The following is a 12,544-nucleotide window of genomic DNA, read 5'->3' on the forward strand; positions in this document are numbered from 1 at the left end:
CAACTTTTGGTTTGTCACATTGTTTGTCATCCATGTTGTTTCTCCTCTTGCTGTCATTTCTTAGTTATTTTTGCAGATAATTCAGTGTTATCTTTGTTTTTAGTTCACTGCACAAGCCTGAACAAGACAGTCTCACATAGCTTTTAACTTCTTAGGGATCACATTCAAAGTAACATTCATGCAATATTTGTATGTATCCTGTGCAGGCGCATTGGTGGGCCATCCTGCTGGCGATCCTGACTCTGTCCGGAGTGATGGGCTGCACCGTCTGCCTCTGCGGCCGAACGCTGGACACCAGTGACTTGTAGTGACCTCTGACTTTTGATCCCTGCCACCTCTGGGAATGGAAGTGGCATCCTGATGATGCACAAATTAAGTGGGATTCATTTATCCGGGATTTTTAAGTGTCGGGGTCACATTGAAGAGATTCTTTCGGTCACATTTGTTCCACGTCTCAGTGTGCGCGGCAGGTGACCTGTGACGACGCTCGCGCCTGCTCGACCTGTCTCACGCTGTTGGTGGGTGTCTTCGCACGTCATCATGCGACTCGTGTGACTTTTCTGGTCACATTTCAACAAGTGACGAGAGTCTCCTGCGATGCATGTGTTGTGGAAAACGTCCCTGTTGCTGCCAACAGTGATGTCGGTCAACCCCCCCGAGAGGCCACATAGCATCAAACACCTACAGCGATTTAAAGCCATCTGTCCCCGCGAAGGCCGATGGGACTCTCTTATTTTCCCCTGCAGTGTCCTTGCTGTTCTGTTTGAACTTGAGTGCTAATTTCAGCCTGTTTCAGTTCAGCCAGCTTTCCTTCACAGGGAGACTTTATCAAGTGGAGGTCAGTGGTCCTCTTGGCTTAAATGCTGTCATGAAACTTGTTTTTATTGCATGTTTACATAGAAAAAGACGATGATGTTTGAGTTAATAAAGTGACAGTAAACATGTTTAGAGGGGACCCGACCCTAGAATGGGAACCACTGGGCTAAACTCTAACTCTCTATGAATAGTAAAAACTACTTGTGATACCTCAGGAACATTTTACTGCTAATACTGCTGTATTTTTGCTTAGGTAAGATTTGAATTTCAGAACTTTTACTGTAATGGAGAATACTCCATTACAAGGAGTATTGGTGTGTTAGTGCATAAGTAAAGGATCTGTGCTCCACCACTACTGATCTGCATGCCATAACTAAAGCTAGTGATGAATCTAATATCTATCTCGTGGGTCACCTTGACACAGTCAGCCAAACACAATGGCGTCGCAGCTACAAGGACAAGAGGAAATCAGAGATTATTTTGTACAATTTAACAAATCCCAGGACTTTTATATCAGAAACAGATGTGAAGTGATACTGATAATGAATTAAAAAACAGGATTAAAACACCTTGAGCTCGTAAATGTGAGTGATAGTGATGGAAAATATTTACGATTGAGGAAGGTGAGAGTAAAAAACTAAGTTTATTATCATTTTTCACTGTCACGTCTTTAAAATAAACATCAGGCTCAGGATGACCTCTCAGTTTACAGTTTTGGTTTATTAAAGAATTTATACAGTACAATGAGTATTTACAAATATGTACAAAAGATTATAGAAATGCACATTTTACAGATTAAATTCATCCAGAGGTAAAAATATACAACTAACAGTGTTCCATACTACAAAAATCTATCATCTGTATCATGATATTTACATAAGTGTACAAGTAACTTGGTTTAGCAATCTCTTCCCCTGTTTTCAGTGCAAAAGAAAAACAATTCCACATTTTTAAAGTAGGTGGAAACGAAGTCACAATGATTACAGTACCGATCTCTAAAGAGCCAAGGCTTCCACAGACGTTGCTCACAGAACTGGAGATGCAATTATGAATAAAAGAGCTTTAGACAAGACTTAAAAAGCCAAACGCACAGAAGAAATTACCGTCAAGGGAGACTCATCATAGACAGTCCAAAAAAATGACAACACCGACATCGACTGCGCTTTCTACCTCACGCTGAGCATCACATACCTCATTAAACACAGCCACTTTAACAGAACTATGGTAGACAAAAGGTCTCCCGGCACTTCTTTAAGGTAACAGCTTCAAAGTAACATCTTACAGAGGTGTAGCAGTAGAAATAATGCAAAAGAGTTTAAAACAACCATTTTTGCACATGTAGATGTTTCAGTAAAAGTCACGAGGTTCATCGAACATTGACAACAATAAAGCACAAGGAGGTGAAAAACAGCAACAAAGCGCTAAGTTGAGGCAAATAGCAACAGCTTACTTCTGGCGACTGTTTACAGTAAGGCACACTGATACAGATCCCACAGTCACATACAGTGCTGAGAGCCACAGTGGTGAATGCTCTGTTAGGCGATGTGTTAGTTAGATAATACATAAAGGTAAATAAAGTGTACCCTATTGCATAAAACACCTTAAGAAATTTGTCTTATTATTAAGAAAAATTCCTTTTTCTGCTAACAGTCTGCAGAGGACGTTAATCATCACAGTGGTTGCAATAGATATGAATTTAACTCTGAAGTATTTTACACAATGGGACATCAGTACCTTCAGAACTACTAACAGTCATACCTCTCAGTAAATGAGGCTCTGACGTGACTTTGCATGCATCTCTTCCGACACAAAAGATGCACCAAAGACATCAGAATTCACTTTTTATACAACAAGGAAGTTATGTGTCATAAAAGCAGCTCTTTACAAAATATTTTACAGTATTCACATACATAGTGTTTTAAATAACAAACATACTTGTGTGGATATATACAAGGCGGGGAGAGTTTTGGATCATTCTGAGAAATAAGTTACAGACGTTTAAATTATTTACTAAGTGCTGCAATGGATGGAGAGGTGTTCAACAGTGACGTCTTATCTTCAGGGTCAGTGGCTCTCCAGAGTTACTCTACAGACAAAAGCAAGTTTACTGTTACGTATCAGCATTAACAGTAATGTTAAGAGTGGCTGGGGAAACTTGCAGAGGCTAATTTACCTTTGTTTCGAGTTCGTCCTCCACGCATCCTTACATTTAACAAACGTGACCTCTTGTGTCAAGTTCTGAACTTCGGGGTCTTTAACGCAGAACACCATCCTGAAAAAGAAAAACCACAATCGATCTGGATGAGCACCTCATCATCAACTAGAAACAATGCTGAAATAGCGTGAGCAGCACAACGTACTTTTGTTGGGTCTCGCCAGCTCGGATGCGGATTTTGTGAACCTCCATGTTAGCGCTGTCTGAGTCGCCGGACCACCAAGACGAAACCATCTTCAGCATGTTGGAGGATGACCAACCGTTCGTCTCCTCCCATTTAAACTTCAGCATCAAGAGATCGCCGATATCTTTCTCTGTCACCAGCAGGAATGAATGCGTCTTGTTTGTCGCAATTTTCTCCTTTCTGCCAGAAACAAAGAGGGAAATATTAGCGTTCCGCTCGCCGCCAGTAGGAAGATTTAATGTAGCTCAGCCTCATAAACTCGACACCATAAACCATGATGTAACCACGCACAGCAAAGAACAAACTTTGCCGTGTCTGTGGTTGCACCACTGTTTATAGTTTCTACTTCATGCTGTTTCCTTTGACTACTGTGCGACTGTTACAAAACAACTCGTATAACTTGCGAGTTGCAAGTCACACCGCTGTAATTCTCTTTTATGGAGGAGCTGAAATTACCCACTTACAGCTTAAGCTGCAGGTTTTCAGCCTCTCCTTTCGTTCCGTACAGTGAGACGGTGAGCGACGGCTCCATCTCGGAACGGTTCACCTTACTGGAGAAGTGGATCTTCAGCTGATAGTGGTACACTGCAACAAGACAGCAATTCAGCATCATTTAGGAAAAAGTTAAATGTAGGTTAGAGTCATGAAAACTGTTCCTACTTAGACTTAGTTGGTTCAGCTTGATCAGACAACCCGGAATTTTTTTATAGGATTAGAATTAGCCATTGGACCTTGTTTTGCAAAATTATTAGCATTTATCTGCTTCACAGAAAATAAAAAATTAAAGTCCTTTTACAGCCTGTTCAAGGTGGGAATGTTCTGTATTAGGGCCTCTTATTCTCCACTGATAGAAGTCCACTGACCTCTGAAAGGCATGGAGGCTCGCGTCTTGGTGTACATCTGAACATTGCGCGCCTTGCGGACCTTGCTGATGTCGTAGCCCACCGTGTTGCAGCGGCTCTTGCGGCAGCTCAGGCACATGCCGCGGTTAAACATGTCGCTGCTGCTGCACCTGTAGGCCTTGGCTGCTTCCTGCTCGTTCAGCAGGGAGTCGATGAACAGGTGGACCGAGCGCTCGTGTTCACACTTCACTGCATCGGTGATAGCTGGAATGAAACGCGTAATCATGTCACTGTTACATTTCCGCACCTGTACTGCCCACACTCTGGTTACATTTACTTTACCCTTCAACCCATTCAGCCACACTGATATTGTATCTGGCCTTTCCTCGGCCATGCTTAGGGTCCTCTGTTTATTCTCAGATTGCTATGAATGGGATCATTGTGCAACTGACAGTACCAATGTTCACTGCTATGAGAGATTAATAACAAGCAGTAAGTAGCTACGGGTTACTGAAGCTACTGGACTCTCTCTAACCTCTTAAAGTTTAAGGTTTTACACTTTACAGTTCTCTCACCAAATATCCCAAAGTTGGCAATCTTCTCCAGGGCCCCCCTGAGGTTGCAGCCCGGCTGGAAGCTGCCTCCGTTGGGGTAAATGTCTACGTGGCCGACCGGCTGCTGGATCCCTATGCTGAGACCCAGAGAGCCCCGTGTGAAGGTGTGGAGGACGTCCACAAAGTGAGCGTCGTCAGGGGAGAGACGTCTGTGGGCGTGCATCCCCTCGAAGTCAGGACCAGCTGGGTCCAGACCTGCAGACAGAAACGGGGAGTGGTAGCAATGAATTAACCAATCAAATCACAATTTACTGACCCTTTATCAAATTAAGCTGCAAGATCGCGAGATCAGATCGCTTCTGTGCTGTTTACCAGTTATTCTTCCGACTTTATTGGCTGCATGGCTTCCAGCGAATCCTGCCACATGAGCCCCGAGGCTGTAGCCAATCAGGTGGATGTTCTCAAGAGGCATGTTGGTGGCTTCCTTGAAAGTGCATTAAAGAAAATATGATTTAGACATTTACTCCTTTTTAATGACAAACTAAATTTGCAGAAAATCTTTTTGTGAGTATGAGTAATCCTGTTAAAAAGAGAAGGAATGAAAATTAACGTCACAGTGGATAAACATAGTGTGTTTACTGACTGTGGCATCAGAACACCTCTATTTTAGAAAGGTGTACAAAGAGGGTCTATAACTTAGTAATGGTTAATAAATTATCTGTAAAAGTGTTTTGGTTTGTTGTTAAGACTTACAGCTTTATTAGTGACTCTCAAATATTAAAATAAAGGCTTGCATGCTTTTTGGTGAGTGAAGAAAACTTAAAACAACTAGTAAATTAAGTGTTTTATTTGACTTGTACAGTTAGAAATGTAAAGAATTCATGACTAAATGTCTTTTTGGCCCCAATGTCCTTGAGTCTGAGATCGTTCAAAAGTGTCCCTATTCAAAAAGAGAAGTTGTGAAAACCCGTCTGCTCCTCGCAATGGACAGTGACGGGTGTGACATTTTGTTACGTAACCTGTGAAACGTTGATCTCACTGACCTCCATCCAGTCGATGAAGCGAGCGATCTCCTGCCCCACTGCTTTGGTGTTCTGAGCTGCCACCACATAGTGGTTCTGGGCCGAGGTGAGCCAGTCCACCACGATGACGTTAGCCGTCCTCTCTCTCTCGTACAGCGCCGACACGAGCTTAGCCACCCAGCTTTCGAACATGCCACTCAGCTGTTGAAAAGACGGCCAAAACAATAAACTTACAATGCAATAAAGGTCATTAGCATAATTAGAACGAAGAGCATGGGAAGTTCAGCAGGAATTAGCTTTAGGGCCATGTTGTAAAATCAGTCCAGTTCAACTTCACAGCATTTTCTTCAACATGTTGTTGCTTGTCAAGAAAGTTCATTATGTGACTTAGACTTAATGGCACCGGAATTTGGCGAAATAATGGCACCCCACCAGTCACAGGTGTTTTTTTTCTAAACCAAAGCAGTGTCAAGTGAACAAAGGCGGCGGGCGTTTTAAAAACTGTGCAGGTCACAACAGGCCGAAGCGTCTCCGCTCACCGTCCATCCGTGGATTACTAGGAAGGTTTTGGAGGTGACGTTGAAGGTGCAGGCTGCCAGGGAGTCAGGGTTGCCAGGAACGATGTAGCACAGGTCATCTTCGGGATGAGATGGTTTCCGGAGGGAGAATTTGGCAACAGTTTGATTGCTGTCATCCTTGTGGTCAAACAAATCTTTCAGGGGGTCGAGGAAGTTACCTGAGAGAGACAAGACTTAGCAAATTAGCTGCATTTTTATTTTTCTTTTGAACATATGTTGGAAGAGAGGAGGAGAAATCCCTCTGTGCAGCTGGTGTTTTTGTTGTTGTGTAAATTTGATCTAATGCTCTGGCTGGGCGGTCCGAGACGCCTGACTAGCTGACTGAGTGACTGGTTCCAATAAGCACTGGCCCCTCCGGGCCCCTCAGTAAATGAGCTTCCACCTTAGACAAGATCAGTCCTCAGGGGTTACAGGGGTTCACTTGGTCAGACTGAGCTCCATAGAAACCGCAGAGAGTTTTTCCCAGCTTTGTTCCTGCCACCTCACCGACTATAATCTGCCCAAGTTTCAGTGGTCCTGACACAGTCAGCTGACTCAACTCAACTGGGGGGTTGTGCTGGTTTTAAGAGTGGGGGGTGGGGAGGTGGATGCAGGAAACACACAGACATCTACAAGGCTTACACTGAGGAAGGGTTGAAGCAGTTTAGGGGCCATATTGTAAACATAAATGATAATGATTGCACTTTGATGAATCATTTCATGCTGAGATCACTTAGCAGGCCGAATGTTCTCACCGCTGTGATCCTCCCGACAGGGATGAAGAAAAATCTCTTCCTTCAAAGCCAGTTGTAGTTATTAAAAGTTGGACATTCGCCAAAAAAGCACGAAGACGAGTTTAGTCATAGCCACGTGATTCACGGCATCAGATAGAGAGCGCGGATTATTGACAGAGTCCAAACTGCGCGCACCGGGCTCAAACACAAACACTGCGCGTGGATGAGACTCATTTACTTCATAGGAGACATTTTCACAGCGAGGATCAGCACCAGCACGTTAGAACAATTCCTCCAGTTTTACGCAAGTGTGTCGATGAGGGTGAGAGTAAACTAGGATGAAGTTTAAACTGGAAACTCACCAAAAATAGAATCGGCGAGCTTTTCCTCGGCGGGCGTCACATTCTGCACGGCTGCGTTCAACATCAGAAAGTACAGAAACCGAACCTGCCACGATCTCATTTCTTTTGCAGCTTTTTCCTGTTAGAGAAAACGTCTTTAGCGATGGATCCAGTCAGTCGGATGTCGCAGCAGAGGAGTGTATATATTCCTTCTCAGTTTCTGCCCGGTGCGTCCTGTTGCGCGCAGAGCGCTGATATCTGAGCCACCTTGAACTGTCAGCGTCTTAAATAGCACCTCTGACAAGCCATTGGCTGCTAACTCCCGGGCGGGGAATGGAAAAATATGTGTAAAGTAAATCATTAGACTGCTTTATGAGAAGAGTTAAGCACACGGTTTGGCCGTGTAGCTTCTCATTAAAACCAGCAGAATGTACTATTAGTGTTTCTGTCTGTATTAAATGTGTGTTTTCACCTCATAACAGGCTCAACATGAGGAATGAGCTACAGTATTATTACATGTTTGATTGATTAATTGATGTGAGTGATTACTCCATCGGCTGATCGCTTTACGTGATTGATTAATTGGTTTAATTAGAAAGTAATGACATTTTTAAACTAGTGAAAATAGGGTGGATAACAACCGTAAACACAGTTTAACACAAAGGTTGAAGTGCCTTCCAAAGAAAACTGCAACATTTACAATAAAAGTTAATTTATATTACACATTTCATTCAAAGAGATTCATTGCACTTTACAAAACATGAAAAAATACAGAGAAAGATGGGAGAATTAGACACATTTAAAAAAAAAAAAAGCATTAAAACGGAAAAAGTCCAATAAATTTAGGCTGTAAACACTGATCCTCTGGGTGAATTTGTCAGTTTGTGTGATGCAGACTGGAGAGAATTCGGGACCAGACAAACCAACAATATTGTCACCAGTTAACCTACATGTTTGTTTCTCATGAGGGGCCTCTGAAGGACATTCTTAGGCCCCTTTTCACTGATTGTGTCCCGGCATCAAAGGGCAGATTAGAGGAAGTACAAACTCAAAACTGCACCAAGCAGTAGGATAGGTGCGAGTATCAGATTCTAACTCTTTCTATCATTCTCAATTAAGTCGTAATTAATTATGCATTACAAAAGAGTATTTGACCAATTAAGCATTGCACTCCTACAACTTAGTCAGACTCATGGTGGACAGTAAGAAGAATAAAGGCTCAAAATCAATGCAGAAGAACTAGAGATACCATCTTTTCCAGCTCTACATATTCTCCTTCCTTGTCAAATCCTGCTGCCTACATTTCCCACAATGCACTCACTTAACCGCTGACAGTCCAATCAGAGATATGTCTGTGTTACGCTAGTGGTGGCTAATGTAGACTGGAGATGCTAATCTCAAGCAGATTTGAAGAGCAGGCTCAGAGGTCTGAAAACTGCACTTCATTTTCAAAACTTGTAGTCTTCAGCCTCAAGTGATGCTGACTTGAGTGATGTCACAATTCATGAGGTTTCAGACAGCTCGCTCTGGAGCCACAAAAGGCTTTCTACAACTGTTTCCATACATGCAGTAGTACTCCTCATTCATAAATAATATTATAGAGAAATATTTCATATTTAGGGTTTTAAAGAACATGCACATACTCATGGCATGTCAACTACCTGATGCTTGATTAATATCTCATATTGGTAAATGATATTTCTTATTAGATATTAGATATGAAGTGTATTATTGTTTATGTAAAAGCTACCTACAGATCAGGGTCCAGTTCTCAGATTCTTGGCATTGCAACATCTCTGCAGACTTGACCAACATACTAGCATCAGCAACATTTGGACAGTGTGTATCATGATTTGTAATGAGTAAAGCTCTTGGCTGGCTTGCAATGAGTATTGCACTCACAGACTGCTCTTAGTTTCCATTACTTCAAAACTTTGACCTATTGCATAAATCATTTCGCTCACTAACAGGGTAAAAATGTTCTTACATGCCAGCTGGGATGTGCTAACAGTCAGGCAAGAGTAGTTGGCTTCAAGGGGGTTGATTTATTGCCCAAAACTGTGGCATGAGATGCCAAGTTAAACTGGGCAGGAGGCCGATGAGGTGATGGTTGAAAAGTTACCAACTTGTTGCCTTGAAGGTCAATTGAACAACAAAGTTCACAGGCATGTTACAACCACCCACTGAAACTCTAACCAATTATGAATTGACAGTGTGACCAGAGTGTCAGTTTAATGAATGGAACAGCATGATTTTTTTAAAGGAACAACTTGTGAGCCAAATGTAAACAAGGGATTCAGCAAAAAATCAGAACACATTACGCTGAAACTACTATTTCTAAATCAGTCTTTAATTGCTTGGATGAGAGCCCTTTGGGTGTAAATGGACCACAAAATACAACTACATCATCACTGCTCATGTCCCTAAATGTTTGTTTACATCAATAGCCTGAGAGCATTGTACAAAACAACCCGTCGCCTACGTGTTTAGAGGATTATTCATAGTTATCTAACAGTGTTGAAACTATGTCTTCGATTAAAAATGTGCATCAAACTTTATTCATCCATTAAGTGGTGTAGCTCTGGATGGGCAGTCAGTTGCTCCACCACTTTGGTCCACATTAAAATAGCTCAACAACTTTTAGATGGATTGCCATGAAATGTAGATTTGTGTTCCCCAGGGGATGAATCAGAGACTTTGTTGATCCCCTGACTTTACCTCTGGCCCTGAAAGCTTTGTCCAATACTTTTGTTTCTGTCCAAAATCCTGCAGAACTAATGACACTCACATTAGGATCATCAGTACTTGCTGTTCAGTGCTAATTAGCGAATGTTAGCATGCAAATATGCTACACTAAGATTGGAAACATGGCAAACATGACACCAGGTAAACTTTTGCATGCTAGTGTTGCCATTGTGCGCATGTTAGCAAGCTGACCTCAGCAGAGTTGCTAGCATGACTGTGCAGTCTTGCTACATGAAGAATGCATTTTTTCAAGTCTAGCACTCAAAATAACAGAACTAGATAACAGTGAAAGACTCATTTGTAATTGAAAATCATGAAAAGTGCATGATATGGGATGTTTCATTCAGTGTTGCTCTGCTAAAAGGGGTACAGTCCACCGATAAACAGACAAAACTTTGCTCCCACAGCAGAGCAGCTGTCTTCATGAACTGTTGCTCTTCTGTGAACATGACAACATTTTCCTCGAAAAGCAGTGACCGCATGTGTTTTCCCGCTCCTGCTGCTGCAGCTCGGACCCCGCCGTCCTCATCTGTGCGAGGGCTCAGTGGTGGTGACGAAGAGGTGATGAAGAGCAGAGCGAGTTAGATGCCAGACCTTCCCAGCAGAGATCTGCTGGTGCAAGCAGAGTGGGAAGCTGCAGCACAAAGTTTGGCGATAACAAAATGTCTCGAATTTTATGTAATTCCAAGCCTTGTTTCCTAATCTTATTTCTAGGAATGGCACATGATCACATGTTGCACATGTCTGGATTAGCCTCAGAATTCCCAACGGTGTAGCTGATCCTCCTACCAACAGAATATTGTGTGTAAGTGAGCATTTTTTAAGTTTTTTATTCAGCTGTTTCACGTTAAACGGCTGATTCAGATCCAAAGAAAACATCCAAAGGAAAAGAAGCAATATATGCAGAACTTCTATTTTCTTTAAGGCACTGCAGCACAGATTTCTTCTTGTTTTATTCACTGATGAGCTGAAAAGCTTTTGTGAGGCAGTAGAGATTCTGCAGGGCTGTGCAGACACCTGAACAGGTTTTAAAAGTCATCTTTGTGGCTTCAACAACACCTGTCCACCGACAACACAAGAGTCATGAGGGAATGTTTCCACAGAGTCCTGTTAAAATCTAAAATCTACTCCTTTTGCCTCATTAAAAAACCCTGAATCTATGATCTTGCAAATATGTGTCACTCTAAGTTGAACTGCTTCACAGGTGATGTCTCCTGTCTCAGTCCATTCTGAGTGTTTGTGCATTGGAGGCTTCAGGTTTCCACATCACGCTTGTGTAAGTTGAGTATTGGACCAGAATTTGCATCCAAACTATGTGTGATATCACAGTCATGCTAAGCCAGAGTCTTTTAAATTGGACTTTCATGAGCAGACAGAAACTTTTCTCTCTGCTCATGAAACAAGCATCATTCTGCACAGCGAAGCTCAAACATTCAACTGTAGGAACAAGAAGAACAAATATATTTTTATGTTTACCGGGACTTCAAAATCATTGAATGCTGACTTTGTCCAGATCCCGACTGTTGCTAAATGTCTTTCCACGGCCGAGGACCCTTTCAGAGGAACTAATCTACAAACTGACGGAATCAGAGATACAACATAGTGTTTTTCAGTCATAGTGGTTCAGTGTTACGTAATATGTTTTGAATTTTAAGCAAAGCTGGCTTAGTGATAACAACCAGCTATAATCCTGTACTATTAAAACACGTTGGATGTGGGCCTTAAGTGTCTTCAGATGTTGGCTGAGCTACAGTAACCTGTGTGTTTGACGAGAACAACTGTTAGCACATTTGTAAGCCATGAGGGAGAGGAAGTTCAGCCATTCAACATCAATAACAACCCACTTAAAGAGACACTGCGGGACTTTTTACCACTAGTAGCACCGCAAAGCAATGTACTGACGAGCTGCTTCCCTGTATTGTTGGCGTAGCACACCGTGTCTGCACAGGCTGCAGGGAGAGAGCAGCACACCAGCAGGGCAGCAGCAGCAGCAGCAGTGTCTAACAGCTGCTATAGTTAAACACAGATCTTCTGGTAGTGTCTATATAGACTTGGGTCACAGCAATGCAGGTTACTGAGCCTGTGTAAACAGCTGGACTGATTAAAAGAAAAAGGTATGTTGGCCTGTTTGACATGGCTGAGAAACATGGCTGCAACGGCTGCAGTCACATTTAATACTTGTACTACAGTTCGCTCCGTCTTCTTGTACTACCTGCTTTGTTTATACTGTGCTTAATTACAACATAATGCCTTTTAAACACATTCTAAATTTGCATTCATATACTGGATTGGATTTCTCATCAGTGTCCCCAGACAAGATAACTGTAGAATGGATAAAAAAAAGAGAAAACCTTGATAATCTCTCATTTTTTTGTCTTTGCCACTTGTGGGAACAAAATGTAAAAAATTGTCCTGACGATGGCGTCAGACAAAAGTTTGTGTTGCTTCTTGATCTCAGAGGAGCTTTTTCATCTGAAGAGTAGTCATGTTTAACTCCAAATTATACTCACATCCATTTGGGCTTGAGGGTCTGC

The 12,544-nt window shown here is 42.3% G+C and overlaps 2 protein-coding genes across 3 annotated transcripts in view; one reads left to right on the forward strand and one right to left on the reverse strand.

The window, feature by feature from the left end:
• The window catches only part of si:ch1073-396h14.1 (disintegrin and metalloproteinase domain-containing protein 10), a 29,629-nt gene extending 28,072 nt beyond the window's left edge, over positions 1 to 1,557 (forward strand). For both annotated transcript variants that reach the window (XM_041935913.1, XM_041935914.1), the window contains exon 15: positions 207 to 1,557. In XM_041935913.1, the coding sequence (XP_041791847.1) occupies positions 207 to 308 (102 nt within the window). In that variant the 3' untranslated portion in view covers positions 309 to 1,557. The remainder of the gene's footprint in view (positions 1 to 206) is intronic.
• On the reverse strand, positions 1,518 to 7,493 carry LOC121605820 (lipoprotein lipase). Its single transcript, XM_041935916.1, has 10 exons — positions 7,287 to 7,493; positions 6,173 to 6,369; positions 5,655 to 5,834; positions 4,984 to 5,095; positions 4,633 to 4,866; positions 4,079 to 4,321; positions 3,680 to 3,800; positions 3,177 to 3,395; positions 2,990 to 3,088; positions 1,518 to 2,902 (listed from the first exon to the last, which is right to left on the reverse strand). The coding sequence occupies exons 1-10, from the start codon at positions 7,384 to 7,386 to the stop codon at positions 2,881 to 2,883; spliced, it is 1,527 nt and encodes a 508-aa protein (XP_041791850.1). The 5' UTR covers positions 7,387 to 7,493; the 3' UTR covers positions 1,518 to 2,880.
• Positions 7,494 to 12,544: the final 5,051 nt, after the last annotated feature.

This window comes from Chelmon rostratus, chromosome 4 (assembly GCF_017976325.1).
Source record: "Chelmon rostratus isolate fCheRos1 chromosome 4, fCheRos1.pri, whole genome shotgun sequence".
Classification (NCBI taxonomy): domain Eukaryota; kingdom Metazoa; phylum Chordata; class Actinopteri; order Chaetodontiformes; family Chaetodontidae; genus Chelmon; species Chelmon rostratus.

Bases quoted from the DNA above. Each gene is read 5' to 3' on its own strand.
- LOC121605820 (XM_041935916.1), bottom strand. From the start codon at position 7,386: ATGAGATCGTGGCAGGTTCGGTTTCTGTACTTTCTGATGTTGAACGCA. The intron at 6,370-7,286 runs GTGAGTTTCCAG...TGTCTCTCTCAG, and splicing joins GCTCGCCGATTCTATTTTTG to GTAACTTCCTCGACCCCCTG. The intron at 3,089-3,176 runs GTACGTTGTGCT...TTTCTTTTTCAG, and splicing joins GCTGGCGAGACCCAACAAAA to GATGGTGTTCTGCGTTAAAG.